General features: G+C 43.2%; 2 protein-coding genes across 2 annotated transcripts in view; both read left to right on the top strand.

Moving 5' to 3' along the window:
- LOC141121820 (uncharacterized) overlaps nt 1-15,291 on the top strand; it is a 28,623-nt gene extending 13,332 nt beyond the window's left edge. The window contains 2 exon segments of the mRNA XM_073611535.1: nt 2,021-2,235; nt 13,504-15,291. Coding sequence (XP_073467636.1) covers nt 2,021-2,235; nt 13,504-15,006 — 1,718 coding nt within the window. The 3' untranslated portion in view covers nt 15,007-15,291.
- Nucleotides 1-19,131, top strand: part of LOC141121836 (uncharacterized) — a 963,509-nt gene that overhangs the window by 527,575 nt on the left and 416,803 nt on the right. The gene's annotated exons all lie outside the window — the stretch shown is intronic.

Genomic DNA, 19,131 nt, shown 5'->3' with positions numbered 1-19,131 from the left:
TTTATGCCTGACAACTCCTTTTATATGTCAGGTTATTTACCATAACAACCGACTAACAGACATCTCTGTAGCTTCAGTTTGAGAAACACTCTCTTACCTGTTTACTGTAGCTATAGAGACAATAGACTGTTAAAACTGTCAGTTGAATATAACAATGGTAGCCACGTTCCCATTGTATACAACAGCATTTGTTTGAGAAGTTATGTGTCTGTGAAACCAGAATGCTGAATAAAAAATAATATTTCATATCAAATGCAACACATTCCGCCCTTGATTTTTTTCCCCTATCAAATTGCACACAGAAAAATCACTTCATTACTAAGAAAACTCATACTAAACATTAATTTTCCTTGAATTTAAACCTCTTCCATATTTCTGCCACTGAGAAGGTGTTTCAGTCTTTGGCTAAAAGATCATTAGAAAGTCTATTCTAAAGCTCTTTAAAACAAGTCCAGGCTTGTAATACATCATAGGCCTTGCTGTCCACAGGTCTTGTGGCCTTCCATCATTCTGTCCATTATGTAACCACTTTTCTCTGGTATTCCTATGGTTGAAATCGGAGATAGCCTGTGGAGTGGAAAACAAAGCGGATTATCTGTTCCTTCTAATAATACATAAACAGTAGACCCCGGCCCTTAAGCTACAATCTCCCCTCTAACTAGCTTCTTGCCTGGATCTCTGACCAACACTTTGCCACCTGCCTGTATCCACTTCTGACCCTCCCAAAGAACAATAATACGGAGGAGAGGAAATATACTGATATTTCCCAGAAGATCACGAGCTGTTTATTTTGGAAGGTTTGATGTTATACAGCCTCACTTTTCACTCTGGCTGAGAAGTATCCACTAACCAAACAGAGTCCCAGCCACTATCCTAAAGCTCATCTGCCAATGCAAATATAACTTCAAACCTTCCTGGCAGATTCCATAGATAATCTTCAGCTTCAAATACGTCACTCTTGGTTTCTATATCATGGGAAGCAGTAACATGGTACCTGTTAAGCCCTGTTACATAGTTACATAGTAGGCGAGGTTGAATAAAGACACAAGTTCATCAAGTCCAACCTATGTGTGTGATTTTATGTCAGTATTACATTGTATATCCCTGTATGTTGTGGTCGTTCAGGTGCTTATCTAATAGTTTTTTGACAATTATTAATGCTCCCTGCTGAAACCACTGCTTGTGGAAGAGAATTTCACATCCTAACCGCTCTTACAGTAAAGAACCCTCTACGCAATTTAACCGGTTCCCGACAGGCTCACGCAGATATACTGTGGCAGAATGGCTCCCCTGGGCGAAATCCTGTACGGTTATGTCCTACCCTTTTTTGGCCACCAGGGGGCGCGCACCCACTGCACCTCAGTTGAGACCCGATGCACATGGCGGGCGGGCATGATCGCCGCCGGCCACGAATGATCGCGTGCATGAGCACAAGCACAGGGATTTGTGTGTGTAAACACACAAATCCCTGTGCTGTCAGGGAAGAGGAAACATATAATTTGTTTCTACTAAGTAGGAAAAACAATATGTCTCCTCTCCTAGTCACCCCCATCCCCACACAGTTAGAACACAGTGGGGGAACACACAGTTAACCCCTTGATCGCCCCCTTGTGTTAACCCCTTTCCCTGCCAGTGACATTTACACAGTATTCAGTGCATTTTAATAGCACTGATCGCTGTATAATTGTCAATGGTCCCAAAAAAAGAGTCAAAAGTGTCCAATCTGTCCATCACAATGTCGCAGTACCGCTAACAATCACCGCCATTACTAGTAAAAAAAAAATAAAACAATAAAAATGCTATAAATCTTTCCCATAGTTTGTAAATGCTATAACTTTTGCGCAAACCAATCAATATACGCTTATTGCGGATTTTTTTTTTTACCAAAAATATGTAGAAGAATATATATATTGGCCTAAACTGATGAAGATTTTTTTTTTTAATTTAGGGGATATTTATTATAGCAAAAAGTAAAAAATATTGTTTTTATTTCAAAATTTATGCTCTTTTTTGTTTATAGCGCAAAAAATCAAAAACGCAGAGATGATCAAAAACCACCAAAAGAAAGCCCTATTTGTTGGAAAAAAAGGACGCAAATTTCGTTTGGGTAAGCATTGCATGACCACACAATTGTCAGTTAAAGTGACGCAGTGCCAAATTGTGAAAAGTGCTCTGGTCAGGAAGGGGGTAAAATCTTCCTGGGCTGAAGTGTTTAAGGTTAAACTGCTTTTGTACTAATTTTAGTGAATGGCCACGTGTCTTATTACATTCCCTATCCCTATTGTGGGGCCACCAGTATGGTATTTGTACATTGAAATCATATCCCCTCTCAAGCGTCTCCTCTCCAGAGAGTCTCTGGACTCTCTCCAGTTCCAGCACATCCTTCCTGGGGACTGGTGCCCAGAACTGGACAGCATACTCCAGGTGCGGCGGGGCCAGAGTCTTGTAGAGTCTTGTAGAGAATCCTAGATTCCCCCAGAGGTTCTCCCCCTAGTGTATAGATTGCATTCATATTTTTGCCACCCAAATGCATTATTTTACATTTTTCTACATTAAACATCATTTGCCATGTAGTTGCCTAGCCCATTAATTTGTTCAAATTTTTTTCCAAGGTTTCCACGTCCTGCAGAGAAGTTATTGCCCTGCTTTGCTTAGTATCATCCACAAATACAGAGATTAAGCTGTTCATCCCATTCTCAAGGTCGTTTATGAATAAATAAATAGGATCGTCCCAACACAGAACTCTGGGGGACCCCACTTTCCACACCTGACCATTCTGAGTACTCCCCATTTATCACTACCCTCTGAACTTGCCCCTGTAGCTACTTTTCCATCAATGCTCTCACCCTATGGTCCATGGACCTTACTTTGTACAGTAAACATTTATGGGGAACTGTATCAATTGCTTTAGCAAAATACAGAACATCTACGGGCCTTCCTTTATCTGGATGGCAGCTCACCTCCTCATAGAAGGTTAATAGATTGGTTTGGCAAGAACGATTCGTCATGAATCCATGCTGATTACTGCTAATGATACCACTGTCATTACTAAAATCTTGTATATAGTCCCTCATCATCCCCTTTAAGAGCTTGCATACAATTCATGTTAGGCTACCTGGTTTGTAATTCCCAGAGATGTATCTTGGCCCTTTTTTAAATATTGGTGCTACATTGGCTTTCTCCAATCAGCTGGTACCATTCCAGTCAGTAGACTGTTCGTAAAAATTAGGACCAATGGTCTGGCAATTACTTGACTTAGTTCCTTAAGGACCCTCGGGTGCAAGCCGTCTGGTCCCGGTGACTTATTAATGTTACGTTTTTTAAGTCTTTTTCTAATTCTGTCCTCTGTTAGCCATGAGAGTGCTTCCTGTGATGTGTCATGAGGATAAACATTGCAGTTTTGGTTACTAAAGCCCTCCGTTTCCCTCGTGAAGACTGAGGAGAAGAATGAATTCAATACCTTAGCCATCTCTCCATCCTTAGTAACCAGATTTCCTTCATCATTCTTTATGTGACCAATATGATTGGACAATATATTCTTGTTGCATTCTTTGTAAAGTTGGAATGCTGGAATAGCCTTGTATTTTTTTGAATGCCTTCTCCTTTGTTTTTATATGCATTTTTACGTTGGAGTTAAGCCACCCAGGACTTTTATTGGCTCTTTTAAATTTATTTCCCATTGGGATGCACTGGCTAATGCTCTTATTTAATATGCTCTTAAAGCATACCCATTTTTCATCAGTGTTCTTTGTTCCCAAGGCTGCTTTCACACTGAGGCGCTTTACAGGCGCTATAGCACTAAAAATAGCACCTGAATAGCACCTGTAAAGAGCCTTTCCTCTCACTCCATGCAAAATCCCAAGCCTCATCTTTGCAGCGTTCCTAAAGCGCCCCTGCCCATTGAAATCAATGGGCAGCGCCACCGAACCGGCGGCAAAGTGCCGCTGCAGCACCGCTTTGCGGCGATTTTGTGGGCGGTTATAACCCTTTTTCGGCCGCAAGCGGGGGTTAATAGCACCCCGCTAGCAGCTGAAAACCTCTGCAAAAACTACAGTAAAGTAGTACACTAAAAATACGCTTCCAACATCCCAGTGTGAAAGTAGCCTTAGATTCTATCCAAGGATCGTAGTTTAGGGAAGTTGGCTCTTTTGAAATTCAGTGTCTTTGAAATTCCCCTTATGTTTCCTATTTGTGTGATTTATACTAAAACGAATTGACCTGTGATCGCTGTTTCCTAAATTGGCCCGTATTTCCACATCCGTGATCAGGTCTGTATTGTTGGTAATCAGTAGGTCTAGTAACACTTTGTTTCTTGTTGGTGCATTTACCAACTCACCCATGAAATTGTCCTGCAATACATTTAGGAACTAGCGAGCCTTAGATGAATGGGCAGTTCCTTCCACCCAGTCTGTCTGGATAATTAAAATCCCCCATTAAAAAGACACTTCCTATTCTTGCCGCTAATCCAAATTGTGATAGGAGATCCGCTTCTGCCTCCTCCCTCTGGTTAGGGGGCCTATAGCATACTCCCAGTATAATTTTCCCCTTCGTTTCCTCCCTTTGTAGCTCTACTAATAAGAATTCTACCTCCTCCCTAGTTCCCTTAGTGATGTCGTCTCTCACATTCACTTCTACATCATTTTTGATATGCAGGCATACCCCTCCCCCTTTTTACCCTCTCTATCCCTGCAATATAAGGAATACCCTTAAATGGTTGGCAGCCAATCATGAGAGCTAAATCCTAAAATCTAAATCCTCCTCGAACAACAGTAGCTCTAGTACTCCCATCTTGTCCGCCAGACTCCTGGCATTGGTGAACATTCCACGTAGTTTAGACCGGTTGCATACTATCTCCTCATTAGGTGCTCTGGGGTTGCAAGGTCTTGTTACTATACTTACCTTGGGTTTAGGTGCTTTAGTCAACCTACCACTAATGCCCCCAATACTACCCTCTGGAATATGTACTGCGCTGACTAGCTCTACCTCTGGACCCTCCCCCTTCTCCTAGTTTAAAAGTCTCTTTAACTTTTTGGCCATCTTCACTCCCAGCAGATCTGCACCTTCCTCATTTAGGTGCAGTCTGTCCCTTCTATAGAGCTGGTAACCGGCTGTTCTTTCAGGAACCTTGTAAATATTGAACTCTGCACCCCAGCCCTCACCATCCTCTCATATGGTGTGCTTTTGGCTTTTGGCCTAGAATTTAACAACATGACTGCCTGTGTGAGGACCCAATCCCACCCCCTTAGTGTATGTGTAGGTGTAAACTTGGGTATCTGGTCCTTCAATAGCACGTTGTATCTTTCAATCAAACCAGCTGCCTGTGGTTGGTATGGGATGTGGCACAACCAGTACACTCCAGAATCTTTGACCCACTGCTGTACTGTTGATCCGGTGAAGTGTGAGCCATTATCACTTTGGACTTGTTTGGGACAGCTATAAGCAATGACAAGTTTCTGGAGCAGTTGAAGCGTTGCAGCTTGATCTGTACGTTTGCAAGGATGAACAAGCAAAAGTCCTGAATAGGTGTCCACTGCAGTACAACAATATCTCAGTCCATTCTTTCCTTGGGGCAGGAGACAGATGAAGTCAATCAGCCAGATCTCTGCAGGCCTCTCTCCCCTCTTAATCGACCCAGTGGAGTACTTTTGCAATGGTCATTGTCGCACTTCTCCACACAATGTACAGTTCCCTATTACAGTCTTTATCATGTCCATGCATATAGGCAATCCTCTCTGCTGTGCCCATTCATTTGTTGCTTTCTGTCCCAAATGTCCAGATTGCTTCTGGGCCCAGTTGGCCAAGTTCATCAATACAGGATCAATTGGCACAACTGCCTTCACTTTGGCAATTTCATCTGCCACTCTGTTCTAGTTCTCAAAGTCTAGGATCAGGGGCACATGTGCATCAACATGCCCCACTTTTATGATGCGGGAGTGAGCTTCCTTCCAGATGTAGTCCCAGACTTTCTTGCCTCCCCACACCACCTTTCCATGAATCATCGATTCATTGGACTTCTGCGTGGGCATCCAAGTTGTCAGTCCTTTAAAGACCGTCCAGCTGTCAGTCTAGATAGTGACATGGGAAGAAGGATCCTCCTGAAGAGTCATCTCTACAGTTTTCAACTCTGCATACTAACTGGACCCTCTAATTCCAGTCTCCTACAGGACTGTGTCTGTACTTGGGTTGTAGGCTGCTGCTGCTGTCCATTTACGCCCGGACGAGGCAATTATGGCTGAACCATCAGTGAACCTCACGTCTTTCATGTCTTCTGACAGAGACTCAAAGGGGGGAGCCTCTTGAATGGGAGATGACTGCCAACTTTTTTGAAATGTCTCTGTCATCCCCAGCTGCAATACCCCCTCTTTCTTGAAGTTACCACTTCCATTTCATCAGTGTCTGGTTCTGGGCTACATCTGCCCTAGTGGTCAGTCCATTATCTCTCACCCATCCTGCTATTGGCATTGTAGTATGGATGATGACTGTGTCCTTTCCTGTAACGGTCTCTAAATGTTGAAGTGCTGTGTAGGCCCCAAACAGGTACCTATCTAGGGGCGTGTATCTCTTCTGTGCCCCTGTCAGTTGTTTGGACCAAAATCCAATGGGTATTGCTCTCAGTCCTTTCTTTTCATTTGGCTGCCACAGACTCCAAGATATGGTACCATCCTGCTCCACTACATCCAGCTGAAATGGTATTCCTTGTCTCACAGGTCCCAATCCCTGATGCTGCAAAATGGCTTCTTTAGCAGCAAGGAATGTGGTCTTCTGCTCTGAAACCAATGAGAACTCAGTCTTTTTCCTTGTGACATTGTATATAGGCCTCAGAATCGGTCCAAGATGTGGGATGAACGATCTCCAGAATCCCAAAACTCCAATGAACTTCTGTGCCTCATTTTTGTTAGTAGGGGGCAACGGTGCCTGGATAGTTTGCACAACTGGAATTTTCCTTTGAGGCCCAGTCCACATCATTCCCAGGAACTTCATCTCTGTGGCAGGTCGTTGGACTTTATCTCTGTTGATAGCCCAGCCACTGTTCTCCATGTGCTGTATCAGCAGGTGCAGTGCTTCAGCTACATCTTCTTTTGTTCCAGAGATCATGATGTCATCAATGTTGTGAAACACAGCGACTTTCAAATTCAGGGTACTTAAATCTCGGGTAATTAGTCCGTGACAAATCTTTGGAGAATGAACATAGTCTTCAGGAAGCACGGTGAAAGTGTACTGGCGGCCGTCGCACACAAAGGCAAACTGATTCTGACATCCTGGGTCTATCAAAATAGAAAATAAACCATTAATGTCTATCACAGCATATTCTCCTGCCTCTTTAGCCATTTTCTCAATGATTGAGATCATATCAGGTACAGCTGACTTCAATGGAGGAACCAATTTGTTTAGACCTCTGTAATCCGCAGTCATTCTATATGTCCCATCACGTTTAGTTACTGGGAACACCGAGTACCAGAAAGGACTTACAGCAGGTCTAAGGATCCCTATTCTCAACAGTTCTTGAATAGTCTCCCCAATTTCTTTGTGGGCTACAGGAAGTCTGTACTGCTTGAGACAGACTGGCTTCTCTGGTGGAGGAATGTAGACAGGGGTCCATCTTGCATGACCTCTGACCACAGCCAACACTACCATAACCAGATACGCTTTATCAGGATACCCGAATGTGAATGTACCTCGTTCAGTCTGAATAGACTGACCTTGAAGTACATACAAGAATATTTTCGGGTAACTCTGATTTTAAAACATTTATCCAAAATCCTGATCCCTTGCCAATAGACAGTTTCAAAAAAGAGCATAAAAGATGGATCTCAAAATACTGACAGTGTCAAGCAAAAAAGACCAATTCGTCCATGTGGACGGGGGACCTCCACAACTGTGCTACTTTAACAAAAGATTAGGAAACAGGCGGGGAAGGGACAAGAAGTTGTAAGGAGGACCAAACCATGGTATTTAATTGCTGAATAAATCTTTAATAGTAAAAAATCTAACAAAAACCCATATTTAAACAGGAGCAGTGTAAACCACCCCTCTAAACACCATAAAATTGGTTAAAAATAAAGAGACAACGTTGTCACTTTAAAGATGGACACACAGGATGCCTCTGCAATGGTGAAAACTAACCACACTATACATTGAATATAAATACTTCAATATATGGAAGCCATGATGGTCTGTGAGTGAGTAATTAAGACACAAAGCAATACTTGTCCCTTACGAGGCTTATTGTATGCTAATTGTGCCACATATCCCCATTTAACAAAGACCAATTCATGGACAGATCATCCTTGGCTATCTGATATAGAGGGAAGTATATTGCACTGCTGAACAACACATTTGCCAAGGGCAGCAATAAAATACTTGTATTGATGCACTTGCCTATTAAAAAAGCATAGATATTCCAGCATGTAGCACACCCGGTGCATTCACTAGATAATTGACAGTGCAGGTGAATGAGTCAGGCTGTAACAGCGTTGTAGGGATGAGGACAGATAATTAACAATGCCCTCCTGTGGGATATCCATTAATTTGTTCAGATCTTTTTGCAAGGTTTCCACATCCTGCGGAGAAGTTATTGCCCTGCTTAGCTTAGTATCGTCTGCAAATACAGAGATTGAACTGTTTATCCCATCCTCCAGGTCGTTTATGAACAAATTAAATAGGATTGGTCCCAGCACAGAACCCTGGGGGACCCCACTACCCACCCCTGACCATTCCGAGTACTCCCCATTTATCACCACCCTCTGAACTCGCCCTTGTAGCCAGTTTTCAATCCATGTACTCACCCTATGGTCCATGCCAACGGACCTTATTTTGTACAGTAAACGTTTATGGGGAACTGTGTCAAATGGTTTTGTAAAATCAAGATACACCACGTTCCTTTATCTAGCTGGCAACTCACCTCCTCATAGAAGGTTAGTAGATTGGTTTGGCAAGAATGATTCTTCATGAATCCATGCTGATTACTGCTAATGATACCGTTCTCATTACTAAAATCTTGTATATAGTCCCTTATCATACCCGCCAAGAGTTTACATACTATTGATGTTAGGCTAACTGGTCTGTAATTCCCAGGGATGTATTTTGGGCCCTTTTTAAATATTGGTGCTACATTGGCTTTTCTCCAATCAGCTGGTACCATTCCAATCAGTAGACTGTCTGTAAAAATTTGGAACAACGGTCTGGCAATCACTTGACTGAGTTCCCCAAGTACCCTTGGGTGCAAGCCATCTGGTCCCGGGGATTTATTAATGTTAAGTTTCTTAAGTCTAATTTTAATTCTGTCCTCTGTTAACCATGGAGGTGCTTCCTGTGATGTGTCCTGAGGATAAACACTACAGTTTTGGTTACTGAAGCCCCCCGATTCCCTCGTGAAGACTGAGGAGAAGAATAAATTCAATAGTTTTTGCAATCTCCACCATCCTTTGTATCCAGATGTCCTTCCTCATTTTTTATTGGAACAATATTGTCTGTCCTCCTTTTTTACTGTTTACATACTTTCTTGGGATTTTTTTTGCTCTCCTCCGCTATGTGTCTTTCATGTTCTATCTTAGCCATCCTTATTGCACCCTTACATTTCTTGTTGCATTCTTTAAAAAGTCTGAATGCTGATGATGATCCCTCAACCTTGTATTTTTTGAAGGCCTTCTCCTTTGCTTTTATACATTTTTACATTGGAGTTAAGCCATCCAGGACTTTTGTTCGCTCTTTTAAATTTATTACCCAATGGGATGCATTGGCTCATGCCCTTATTTAATATGCTCTTAAAGCAAACCCATCTCTCCTCCGTGTTCTTTGTTCCTAAGATTTTATCCCATTTTATGCCTTCTAGTAAGGTTCTTAGTTTAGGGAAGTTGGCTCTTTTAAAATTCAGTGTCTTTGTATTCCCTTTATGTTTCCTATTTGTGTGATTTATACTGAAACTAATTGACCTGTGATCGCTGTTACCTAAATTGCCCCGTATTTCCACATCCGTGATCAGGTCTGTATTGTTGGTAATTAGTAGATCCAGTAATGCTTTATTTCTAGTTGGTGCGTCTACCATCTGACCCAAAAAATTGTCCTGCAAGACATTAAGGAACTGGCGAGCCTTAGATGAATGCGCGGTTCCCTCCGCCCAGTCTATGTCTGGATAATTAAAATCCCCCATTATGATAACACCTCCCATCCTTGCTGCTAATCCAAATTGTGATAGGAGATCTGTCTCCACTTCCTCGCTCAGGTTAGGGGGCCTATAGCGTACTCCCAGTATTATTTTCCCCTTAGCTTCATCCCGTTGGAGCTCTACCCATAAGGATTCCACCTCCTCCCTAGCTCCCTTAGTGATGTCATCTCTCACATTCACTTGTACATTATTCTTGATATATAGGCATACCCCTCCCCCTTTTTTACCCTCTCTATCCTTGCGATAAAGGGTATACCCTTGAATGTTTGCCAGCCAATCATGAGAGCTGTTGACCCATGTCTCCGAAATTCCCACAAAATCCAAATCCTTCTCGTACAACATATTATCCTCGTATTGGGTGTTCCCGAGATTGCAACTAGGACTTGCTACTATACTTACCTTGGGTTTTTGTGCTTTGGTCAACCTACCACTAATGCCCCCAATACTGCCCTCTGGAATATGTTCCGCGTTGACTATCTCTACCTCTGGACCCTCCCCCCCATCACCTAGTTTAAAAACCCCTCTAAGTTTTTGCCCATCTTCATTCCCAGCTGATCTGCACCCTCCTCATTTAGGTGCAGTCCGTCCCTTCTATAGTACCGGTTATCGACTGAGGAGTTGGCCCTGTCCTCCAGGAACCCAAACCCCTCCTTACTACACCAGCTCTTCAGCCACTTGTTTACTTCCCTAATCTCCCTATGCCTTTCTGGTGTGGCTCGATGTACCGGTAGTATTCCTGAGAATACTACCTTGGAGGTCCTTTTCCTCAATTTAGCTCCTAAGTCCCTAAAATCGTTCTTTAGGACACTCCATCTGCCTCTGACTTTGTCATTGGTGCCAACGTGCACCATGACAGCCGGGTCTTCCCCAGCCCCTCCCAGTAATCTGTCTACCAGATCCGTGATATGCCAAACCCGAGCGCCGGTAGAAAACATACTGTTCGGCGCTTCAGGTCTTTGTTACAGATTGCCCTCTCTGTCCTTCTAAGAATTGAGTCCCCTACCACCAGAATCTGTCTTTCCTTTCCCTTCGTTTCCCCCCCACTCTCACTGGAGGAGTTCTTCCCCTGGCAGCTAGGAGAGTCCCTCAGCTCCAGCAGTGCTGGTCCCTGACTGGTTTCACCAATGTCACTCAATGGAGCGTACCTTTTGGGATGCTGTAGCCCTGGATCGGCCTCCCTGGCACTTCCCCCTCTACCCATCCTGACTGTCACCCATCTACTCTTTGCTAGTGCCTGCACCTCTTTATCTCCACCCGCCTCTGTGCTGGCCCCTGCCAGCACCTGCCGTGTACGTTCCTGGCTCTCCTTTAGTATGGGAGGGACTTCTCAGTGCTGACAGTTGCTTCTCCAGATTCAGAACCTGGGCTTCCAGGGAAACAATGCGCTTACATTTTGCACAGCAGTATTCACCCTCGATCGGATGATCAAAGAAAGCATACATGCCGCAAGATGTACAAAGAGTCGCCTCTTCACACTCGTACCTATTAAATTTAATGAGGATTGGGGATTATACCCTGTCTAAATTACCTAACAACTAGCTTCCTGACACTAATACTCAAGACAATACACAGGTACTCGCAGACCTATGAACACTCGCAGATGTTGGTGGGCATGTCAGGGTGGTGGATGGGTCTCCCTCTTCTGTGTGAGGAACTTTCCTCTATAGAGGACAATAGGTAATCTTCCATGGTGTGACCTATGAGGGATTCTGTGGATGCTGGTGATGCAGCCCCAGCATGTTGGATGTTTGCAGAGGTCTCCATTAGGGGGCTGAAGAGAAGAGGGTCCGTGGCTGGGCTGCTCACCTAAGTCCCCTGTATTTCCTGTGTCTGAGGCCTGTTCGTGGCCGACATCTTGAAATTCTGAGGCACGAATCCCGCTCAGACTGTACTTGCTTCTAATGCATGATGAAGTCCCTCGTGTTTAAGGCATGATAAGTTTTTTTTATATGTATGTCAGGTTATTTACCATAACAAACCGACTAACAGACATCTCCGTAGCCTTCAGTTTGAGAAACACTCTCTTACCTGTTTACTGTAGCTATAGAGACAATAGACTGTTCAAATTGTCAATTGAATACAACAATGGTATCTACGCTCCCATTGTATCCAACAGCATTTCAGAAGTTCTCTATCTGTGAAACCAGAATGCTGTTCCAGTCCTATAATAAAAAATTATATTTTATATCAAACTCAATACAGTCATTATCACTAAATACATTCCTCTGCTTGTCCTGGTCTCTTATTGGCCTAGAGTAAGGCGGGTTTTGTCACTGAGTACAGTCTCAGGAGATGGGAGGCAGCGGTGTGGGACCCCTACAACTTAAATCAAGTAAGTAAACATTTAAGTTACTACTGATTCCTGAATGGCAATAATATGAGTCCTGACCCCTGCACTATATACTCTATATTGTACATTACGTACTCCTGACCCCTGCACTATATACTCTATGTTGTACATTACATCATTCTGATTCTTTATAATCCTATCTGCTGTATCTTATACAATATTGTGTACATTACATAGTCCTGACTTCTGCTCTCTCCCCTCCATCCACTGCTATATATAAACATAATATGTATTCTCTTTTGTTACACCCATTTTCTACCAGCTGGACATTTTAAATCTGATGATTTGATTTGAGCACAGTCTTTTACATGTTGGTAATAATGTGATAACATCCTCAAACTTTGGAACCTTAAACAGAAAGTGATAATGAGGGAGGAGTCAATAACCCAATATTGAATGACTTCTGGATAAGTCCAGTCTTCATCTTGGTTGTTCTCCCCCCATCCCCACTCACCTCTGGTGGGGCTCAGCCCCGCTGTTATTCATGACTAAGGCTCTGTTTCCACTAGTGCGACTTTTCATGCGACTTGGGACTGAAAAGTCGCATGACAAATTGTTTCCCATGATTTCCAATGAGTACCGTTCATATCTGTGCGACTTCAAGTCGCAGCGACTTCAAAGTAGTCCCTGCACTACTTTGGTCCCACTTTGATGCGACTTGAGGTCTATAGATACAGGCATTGCTTCAAATCGCGGTAAAAAGTCGCGGTAAAATCGCGGTAAAAAATCGCGGCAAAATCGCGCGACTTTGGGGACGCACTAGTGGAAACCTAGCCTAAATCATACTTCTTGTGTTTTTTGAAGATGGCAATGAGTGATAGAGGGGGTGGGGACACTCGTCCTATAATCCCCTCATCACTGTCACTCCTATAAAAGACAGTTCTCGTTGTTTCCTCACGCTGACTAAGGTTCATGAATAAATGAACTGGGAGGAGATCAGAGGACCCATTTACTAGTTACCTTGAGGGTGGAATTGTAAGATCCTCAGAGACAAAGCTGCCTGATAAGGGTGGAGCCCTGGTTTAGGGGAACCAATCTGCTCATGTCTAGTAATAATCTTTTTATTTCTATTTTAGTAGATGGACAGGAGATGAGGAAAACCTCAGAGGATTGTCTCACTTTGTTTCCAAACTGTGAAGTAGAAGATGAGGACATCACACAGTATAGTCCAGGAGAAAACCCGGCTACCTCAAATGTCCATCTGGCACCACACAGTGTAGATGGACCATCGTATTCCTCTTATCCTGAGGAACCTCAGACTGTGAGGGATGGTGCCGTCCTTCCAAAAGATAAGAGGTTTTCCTGTACTGAGTGCGGGAAGGGTTTCAATTCTAAATTCCATCTTAATGTGCATACAAGATTTCACACAGGTGAGAAGCCGTATTTCTGTCCTGAGTGTGGGAAATGTTTTTCAGACAAGTCCAATCTATCCAAACATCTGAGATCCCACACGGGGGAGAAGCCGTATTCCTGTCCTGAATGTGGGAAATGTTTTTCACAGAAGTCTCATATTTACATACATCAGAGATTGCACACGGGGGAGAAGCCATACTTCTGTCCTGAGTGCGGGAAATGTTTTTCACAGAAGAGCAGTCTTTCCACACATCAGAGATCTCACACGTGGAAGAAGCCATATTCTGGTCATGAATTCGGGAAATGTTCTATACAAAAAGCAGATCTTGTTAAACATCAGAGGTCTTACACGAGGGAGAAGCTGTATTGCTGTACTGAGTGTGGGAAATGTTTTTCATGTAGGTCCAGTCTTTCCATACATGAGAGATTTCACACAGGAGAGAAACCATATTCCTGTCTTGAGTGCGGAAAATGTTTTGTAATAAAATCAGAACTTGTCAGACATCAGAAATCTCACACGGGGGAAAAGCCATATTTCTGTGCTGAGTGCAGGAAATGTTTTTCAGTGAAGTCCTATCTTTACAGACATCAGAGATCTCACACAGGGGAGAAGCCATATTCCTGTGCTGAGTGCGGGAAATTTTTTTCACAGAAGTCCCATCTTTACATACATCAGAGATCCCACACGGGGGAGAAGCCGTATTCCTGTCCTGAGTGCAGGAAATGTTTTTCAGTGATGTCCCATCTTTACAGACATCAGAGATCTCACACGGGGGAGAAGCCATATTCCTGTGCCAAGTGTGGGAAATGTTTTTCACAGAAGTCCAGTCTTTACACACATCAGAGATTTCACACAGGAGAGAAACCATATTCCTGTCCTGAGTGCGGAAAATGTTTTGTAATAAAATCAGAACTTGTCAGACATCAGAGATCTCACACGGGGGAAAAGCCATATCCCTGTGCTGAGTGCAGGAAATGTTTTTCAGTGAAGTCCTATCTTTACAGACATCAGAGATCTCACACAGGGGAGAAGCCATATTCCTGTCCTGAGTGTGGGAAATGTTTTTCACAGAAGTCCAATCTTTACAGACATCAGAGATCTCACACGGGGGAGAAGCCACTTTCCTGTCCTGAGTGAGGGAATTGTTCCTCGCTGAAATCCTATCTTCCTGTACATCAGGGATCCCACACAACCCTTGAGGTGTATTAGGGCCTTGAGTGTGGGAAATGTCTTCTATATGAATGTTGGTGGACATCACAGCTCTCATGTGGGGAAGAAGCACACCCTGATATACACCTCAGATATACTCCATGGCTGATCTTCATCATGTAAGAAACGGTTCATAAGGAGATCAGAGATCACCAAAGAGATGGTTGAAGTGTTGTACCGTGTTGCCCATTGATATCAGTAGAAAAATAAAAATGGAGTCATTCCCTTTCATTGGCTGAGTACATTTTGTGGTGTAAGCTTTCACAAACACTTAGACTTGGTTCACACTGCAGCAATGTGGGAAACCTGCAAATCCACTGCGGGTTCCCGCATCGCATGTCTCCCAGTGGCAGTTCACACTGCCCTATGCGAACTGCTGGGAGTGTCAAGTGAAAGTTCATGATATCCCAAAATTAGTTTGCATACCGCAGTGGGAACTGCAAATTTGGACAGGAATCGGATCGCATGGGTGTTCACACCCATGCAATCTGATTCTGCTGCAGACCAAAAGAAGGGTCCTGTGCGAGTTTGGTCCGAATGCGATGCAATTTCAGCCATACTATATGTATGGCTGAAATTGCATTGCACAGAGATCGCATGTGATTTGCACTGCAGTGCAGCACGAATTACATCTGATCTCGGACATCGCACCAGTGGGAACAGGCCCTCAGAGGTCTATTTTTAAAATTATTTGTGTACAAATGTGAGAAAAATCATCTAGTCTTGACAAATGTTGGGTATATTTTACTTCATACAGTACTTTCCTATGATCTTTTGCTCCATCTAGTGTCCATAGTATAGTATTGCACTATTCTTTCTGATTGACGTATTTCACGAAAAATGCCACATTATGGGCATTAGATGGATCTGATGATCATAGGAAATCACAGAAGAATTTGTCCTATTTGGTGGGCAAAAGCATGAGACATTCTTCCAGCTTTTTTATAAATAGAACCTTTAATTTCCTTTGTGGTTAAATGAATACAGTAGAAATCAGAGAACATAAATGAATTTTTCCAACAATTTTAAACCAAACATTGATTTATAACAGAAGATACCACATTTGTCCAATAGTTGGCACTAAGTATAATAGAAATGAATGACATCTTCAATTTTAAATCAATGTCAAACATTTGACCAGCACAACAGATCTAATAACATTTGATTTTTACCCCCATTCACACAGAAGGAATGTACAGTGCATCCAGAAAGTTTTCACAGCGCTTCACTTTTTCCACTTTTTGTTGTTACAGCCTTTTTCAAAATGGATTAAATTAATTATTTTCCTCAAAATTCTACAAACAATACCCCATAATGACAACATCGAAGAAGTTTGTTTGAAATCTTTGCAAATTTTTTACAAATAAAAACCAAAAGAAATCACATGTACATAAGTATCACAGCCTTTGCTCAATACTTTGTGGAAGCACCTTTGGCACCAATTACAGCCTCAAATCTTTTTGAGTATGATGCTACAAGCTTGGGACACCTATTTTTGGGCATTTTCTCCATTCTTCTTTACAGAACCTCTCAAGATCCCTCAGGTTGGATGGAGAGCATTGGTGCACAGCCATTTTCAGATCTCTCCAGAGATGTTCAATTGGGTTAAAGTCTGGGCTCTGGCCAGGCCACTCAAGGACATTCACAGAATTGTCCTCTAGCCACTCCTTTGTTATCTTGGCTGTGTGCTTAGGGTCATTGTCCTATTGGAAGACACCACAGTCTGAGGTCCAGAGCACTCTGGAGCAGGTTTTTATTAAGGATGTCTCTGCACATTGCTGCATTCATCTTTCCCTTGATCCTGACCAGTCTCCAAGGTCCTGCCGCTGAAAAACATCCCCACAGCATGATGCAGCCACCACCATACATCACTGTAGGGATAGTGTTGGCCAGGTGATGAGCGGAGCCTGGTTTCCTCCAGACATGACACTTGCCATTCAGCCTAGAGAATTTTGTTTTTCATGATCTGAGGGTCCTTCAGGTGCCTTTTGGAAAACTCCAGGTGGGCTGTCATGTGCCTTTTATGAAGGAATATCAAAATGTGGAAAAAGTGAAGCGCTGTGATGCACTGTACGTGCATTTTTAGTGGGATTATTGCTCTGTAAATTATTTATGACTAGACCCCTAAATGTCATGAGACGTTTATATAAATATGGGAAGTATGTAGCAGATAAATGAATAGACCTCCTAGCAATGTTATTACCAGGCTGCAGCTAGGGGGAGCTCTAATGTTTAGAGTGTGACCACAGCAGAGTGATCCCATCTAGCTCACATTAACCCTTTCACTGACAGAGCTGTTTTACATTATTTTTGCATACATGGTAAAATGCAGAGTTTGGTCCTGAAGATTAGATAAAACCCCCAAACATATATTTTCTGAAAGCAGAGACCCTGGAAAATAGAATGGTGGTAATTGTTAAGGTGTTCCTCATACACAAATGTCACCTTCATATCAGGGTTTATTTTCTACGATGTGATCTTTTCTACAATACCTTGTTATAATAATGTAACACGTTGTGTATTGTACTCAAATTAAAGCAGAGTTCCACGCAAAAGTGTAACTTCTGCTTCTTCATCTCCTCCCCCCTCCGGTGCCACATTTGGCACCTTTCAGGAGGGGGAGGGGGGAACGGGGACCTGTTTTTGACAGGTCCCCTTCCTCACTTCTGAGAGACCAGGCCGCTGCGAAGTACGTTAGCAGCTCGCCCAACTCCTCCTCCCTCCTCCTCTGCTGGGCCAGTGAGAAAGTGCAGCGCGCTTTGCACATGCGCAGTATGGACGCGGCCGTGAAGCCAAAAAGCTACACTGCCAGGTTCCCTTATCAGCAACGGCGGTGACAGCACCCGACCAGCTGATGTAAACATTGGCTGTGGTGCCGACGTCGCTGGACTCCAGTACAGGTAAGTGTCCTAATGTTAAAAGTCAGCAGCTACAGTATGTGTAACTGTTGAATTAATTTTTAAAGGGTGGGCGGACCTCCGATTTAACCACTTGCCTACTAGGCACTTATACCCCCTTCCTGCCCAGACCAATTTTGAGCTTTTAGTGCTGTCACACTTTGAATGACAATTACTCAGACATGTAACACTGTACCCATACGTACTAGTCCCAGCATAAGCCGTGAGGCTTGAATGATACAATTTTTCATCGCATCCACCGTAAAACATAGTGAATCTGTTACGCCAGCCCATTGCTGGGCCTGCTGATCAGGAAGAATCTTAAGTGTCTCTACAAACTGATCCTTTATGGACTGAGATACCCCAATTGCCATAAGAATCGGCTGCGCTACTGAACCTGCCAGAGACATGTTGTTCTTTAACAGAAGTTCCAACTTTTTATCTGTGGAATCCTTTATCATATGCGCATTGTCTATCGGACAAGTGAGATTTTTATTCACCAAGGTGATTGCAGCATTAATTGCTGGAACCTCCCACTTCTTATAGAATTCTTCCTCCATAGGATACACTTTTTTGGAGGAAAAAAACAGCTTATCCAGGTGTTCCCATTCCGAATATATCAGTTTTTTTTAGCCGTGAATGGATAAGAAAAGCGTCCCCAGACAGGGAAGGTTTTAGTGATCCCAAACCAGAGGTGGGGCTCATCACTAGGCTGCACTACAGGCAGAAAAAGGGTTAAACGAACCAATCTAGTGAGGAAGTGTACCAGCAAACCGTTTTGTGAGATTACTCCCTCCATACTAGGATCCTCAGAAGAGGATATATTAGTATCCTCCAGGTCTCTTTGGAAGACCTTCCTGATTCCCTGCCCTTTGTACCTCAAAATGAATGTCCTAAGCACTGGATGGGGATCTGCTATGATTGAACCCACTATGGAAAGTGATTATAGCATCAATCTTTTCCACTAGAAATGGTAGAAGAAAAAACCTCCTGTGTGATATATATAGAGCGACTGAAGTGTTCAGCGCTGCTGCAACACCGGTCTCCCCTGACGGCTCAGTCTGACCAACCGCATCACTCTCAGGGGAGGATGACATTCTTTTGGACATGGATTTAGGTTGTTTGTAAAATAATCAAACCACTACCACTCATAGCC

Source organism: Aquarana catesbeiana, unplaced genomic scaffold (genome assembly GCF_042186555.1).
Source record: "Aquarana catesbeiana isolate 2022-GZ unplaced genomic scaffold, ASM4218655v1 unanchor233, whole genome shotgun sequence".
Taxonomy (NCBI): Eukaryota; Metazoa; Chordata; class Amphibia; order Anura; family Ranidae; genus Aquarana; species Aquarana catesbeiana.
This window is presented reverse-complemented; position numbering and strand designations above follow the sequence as displayed.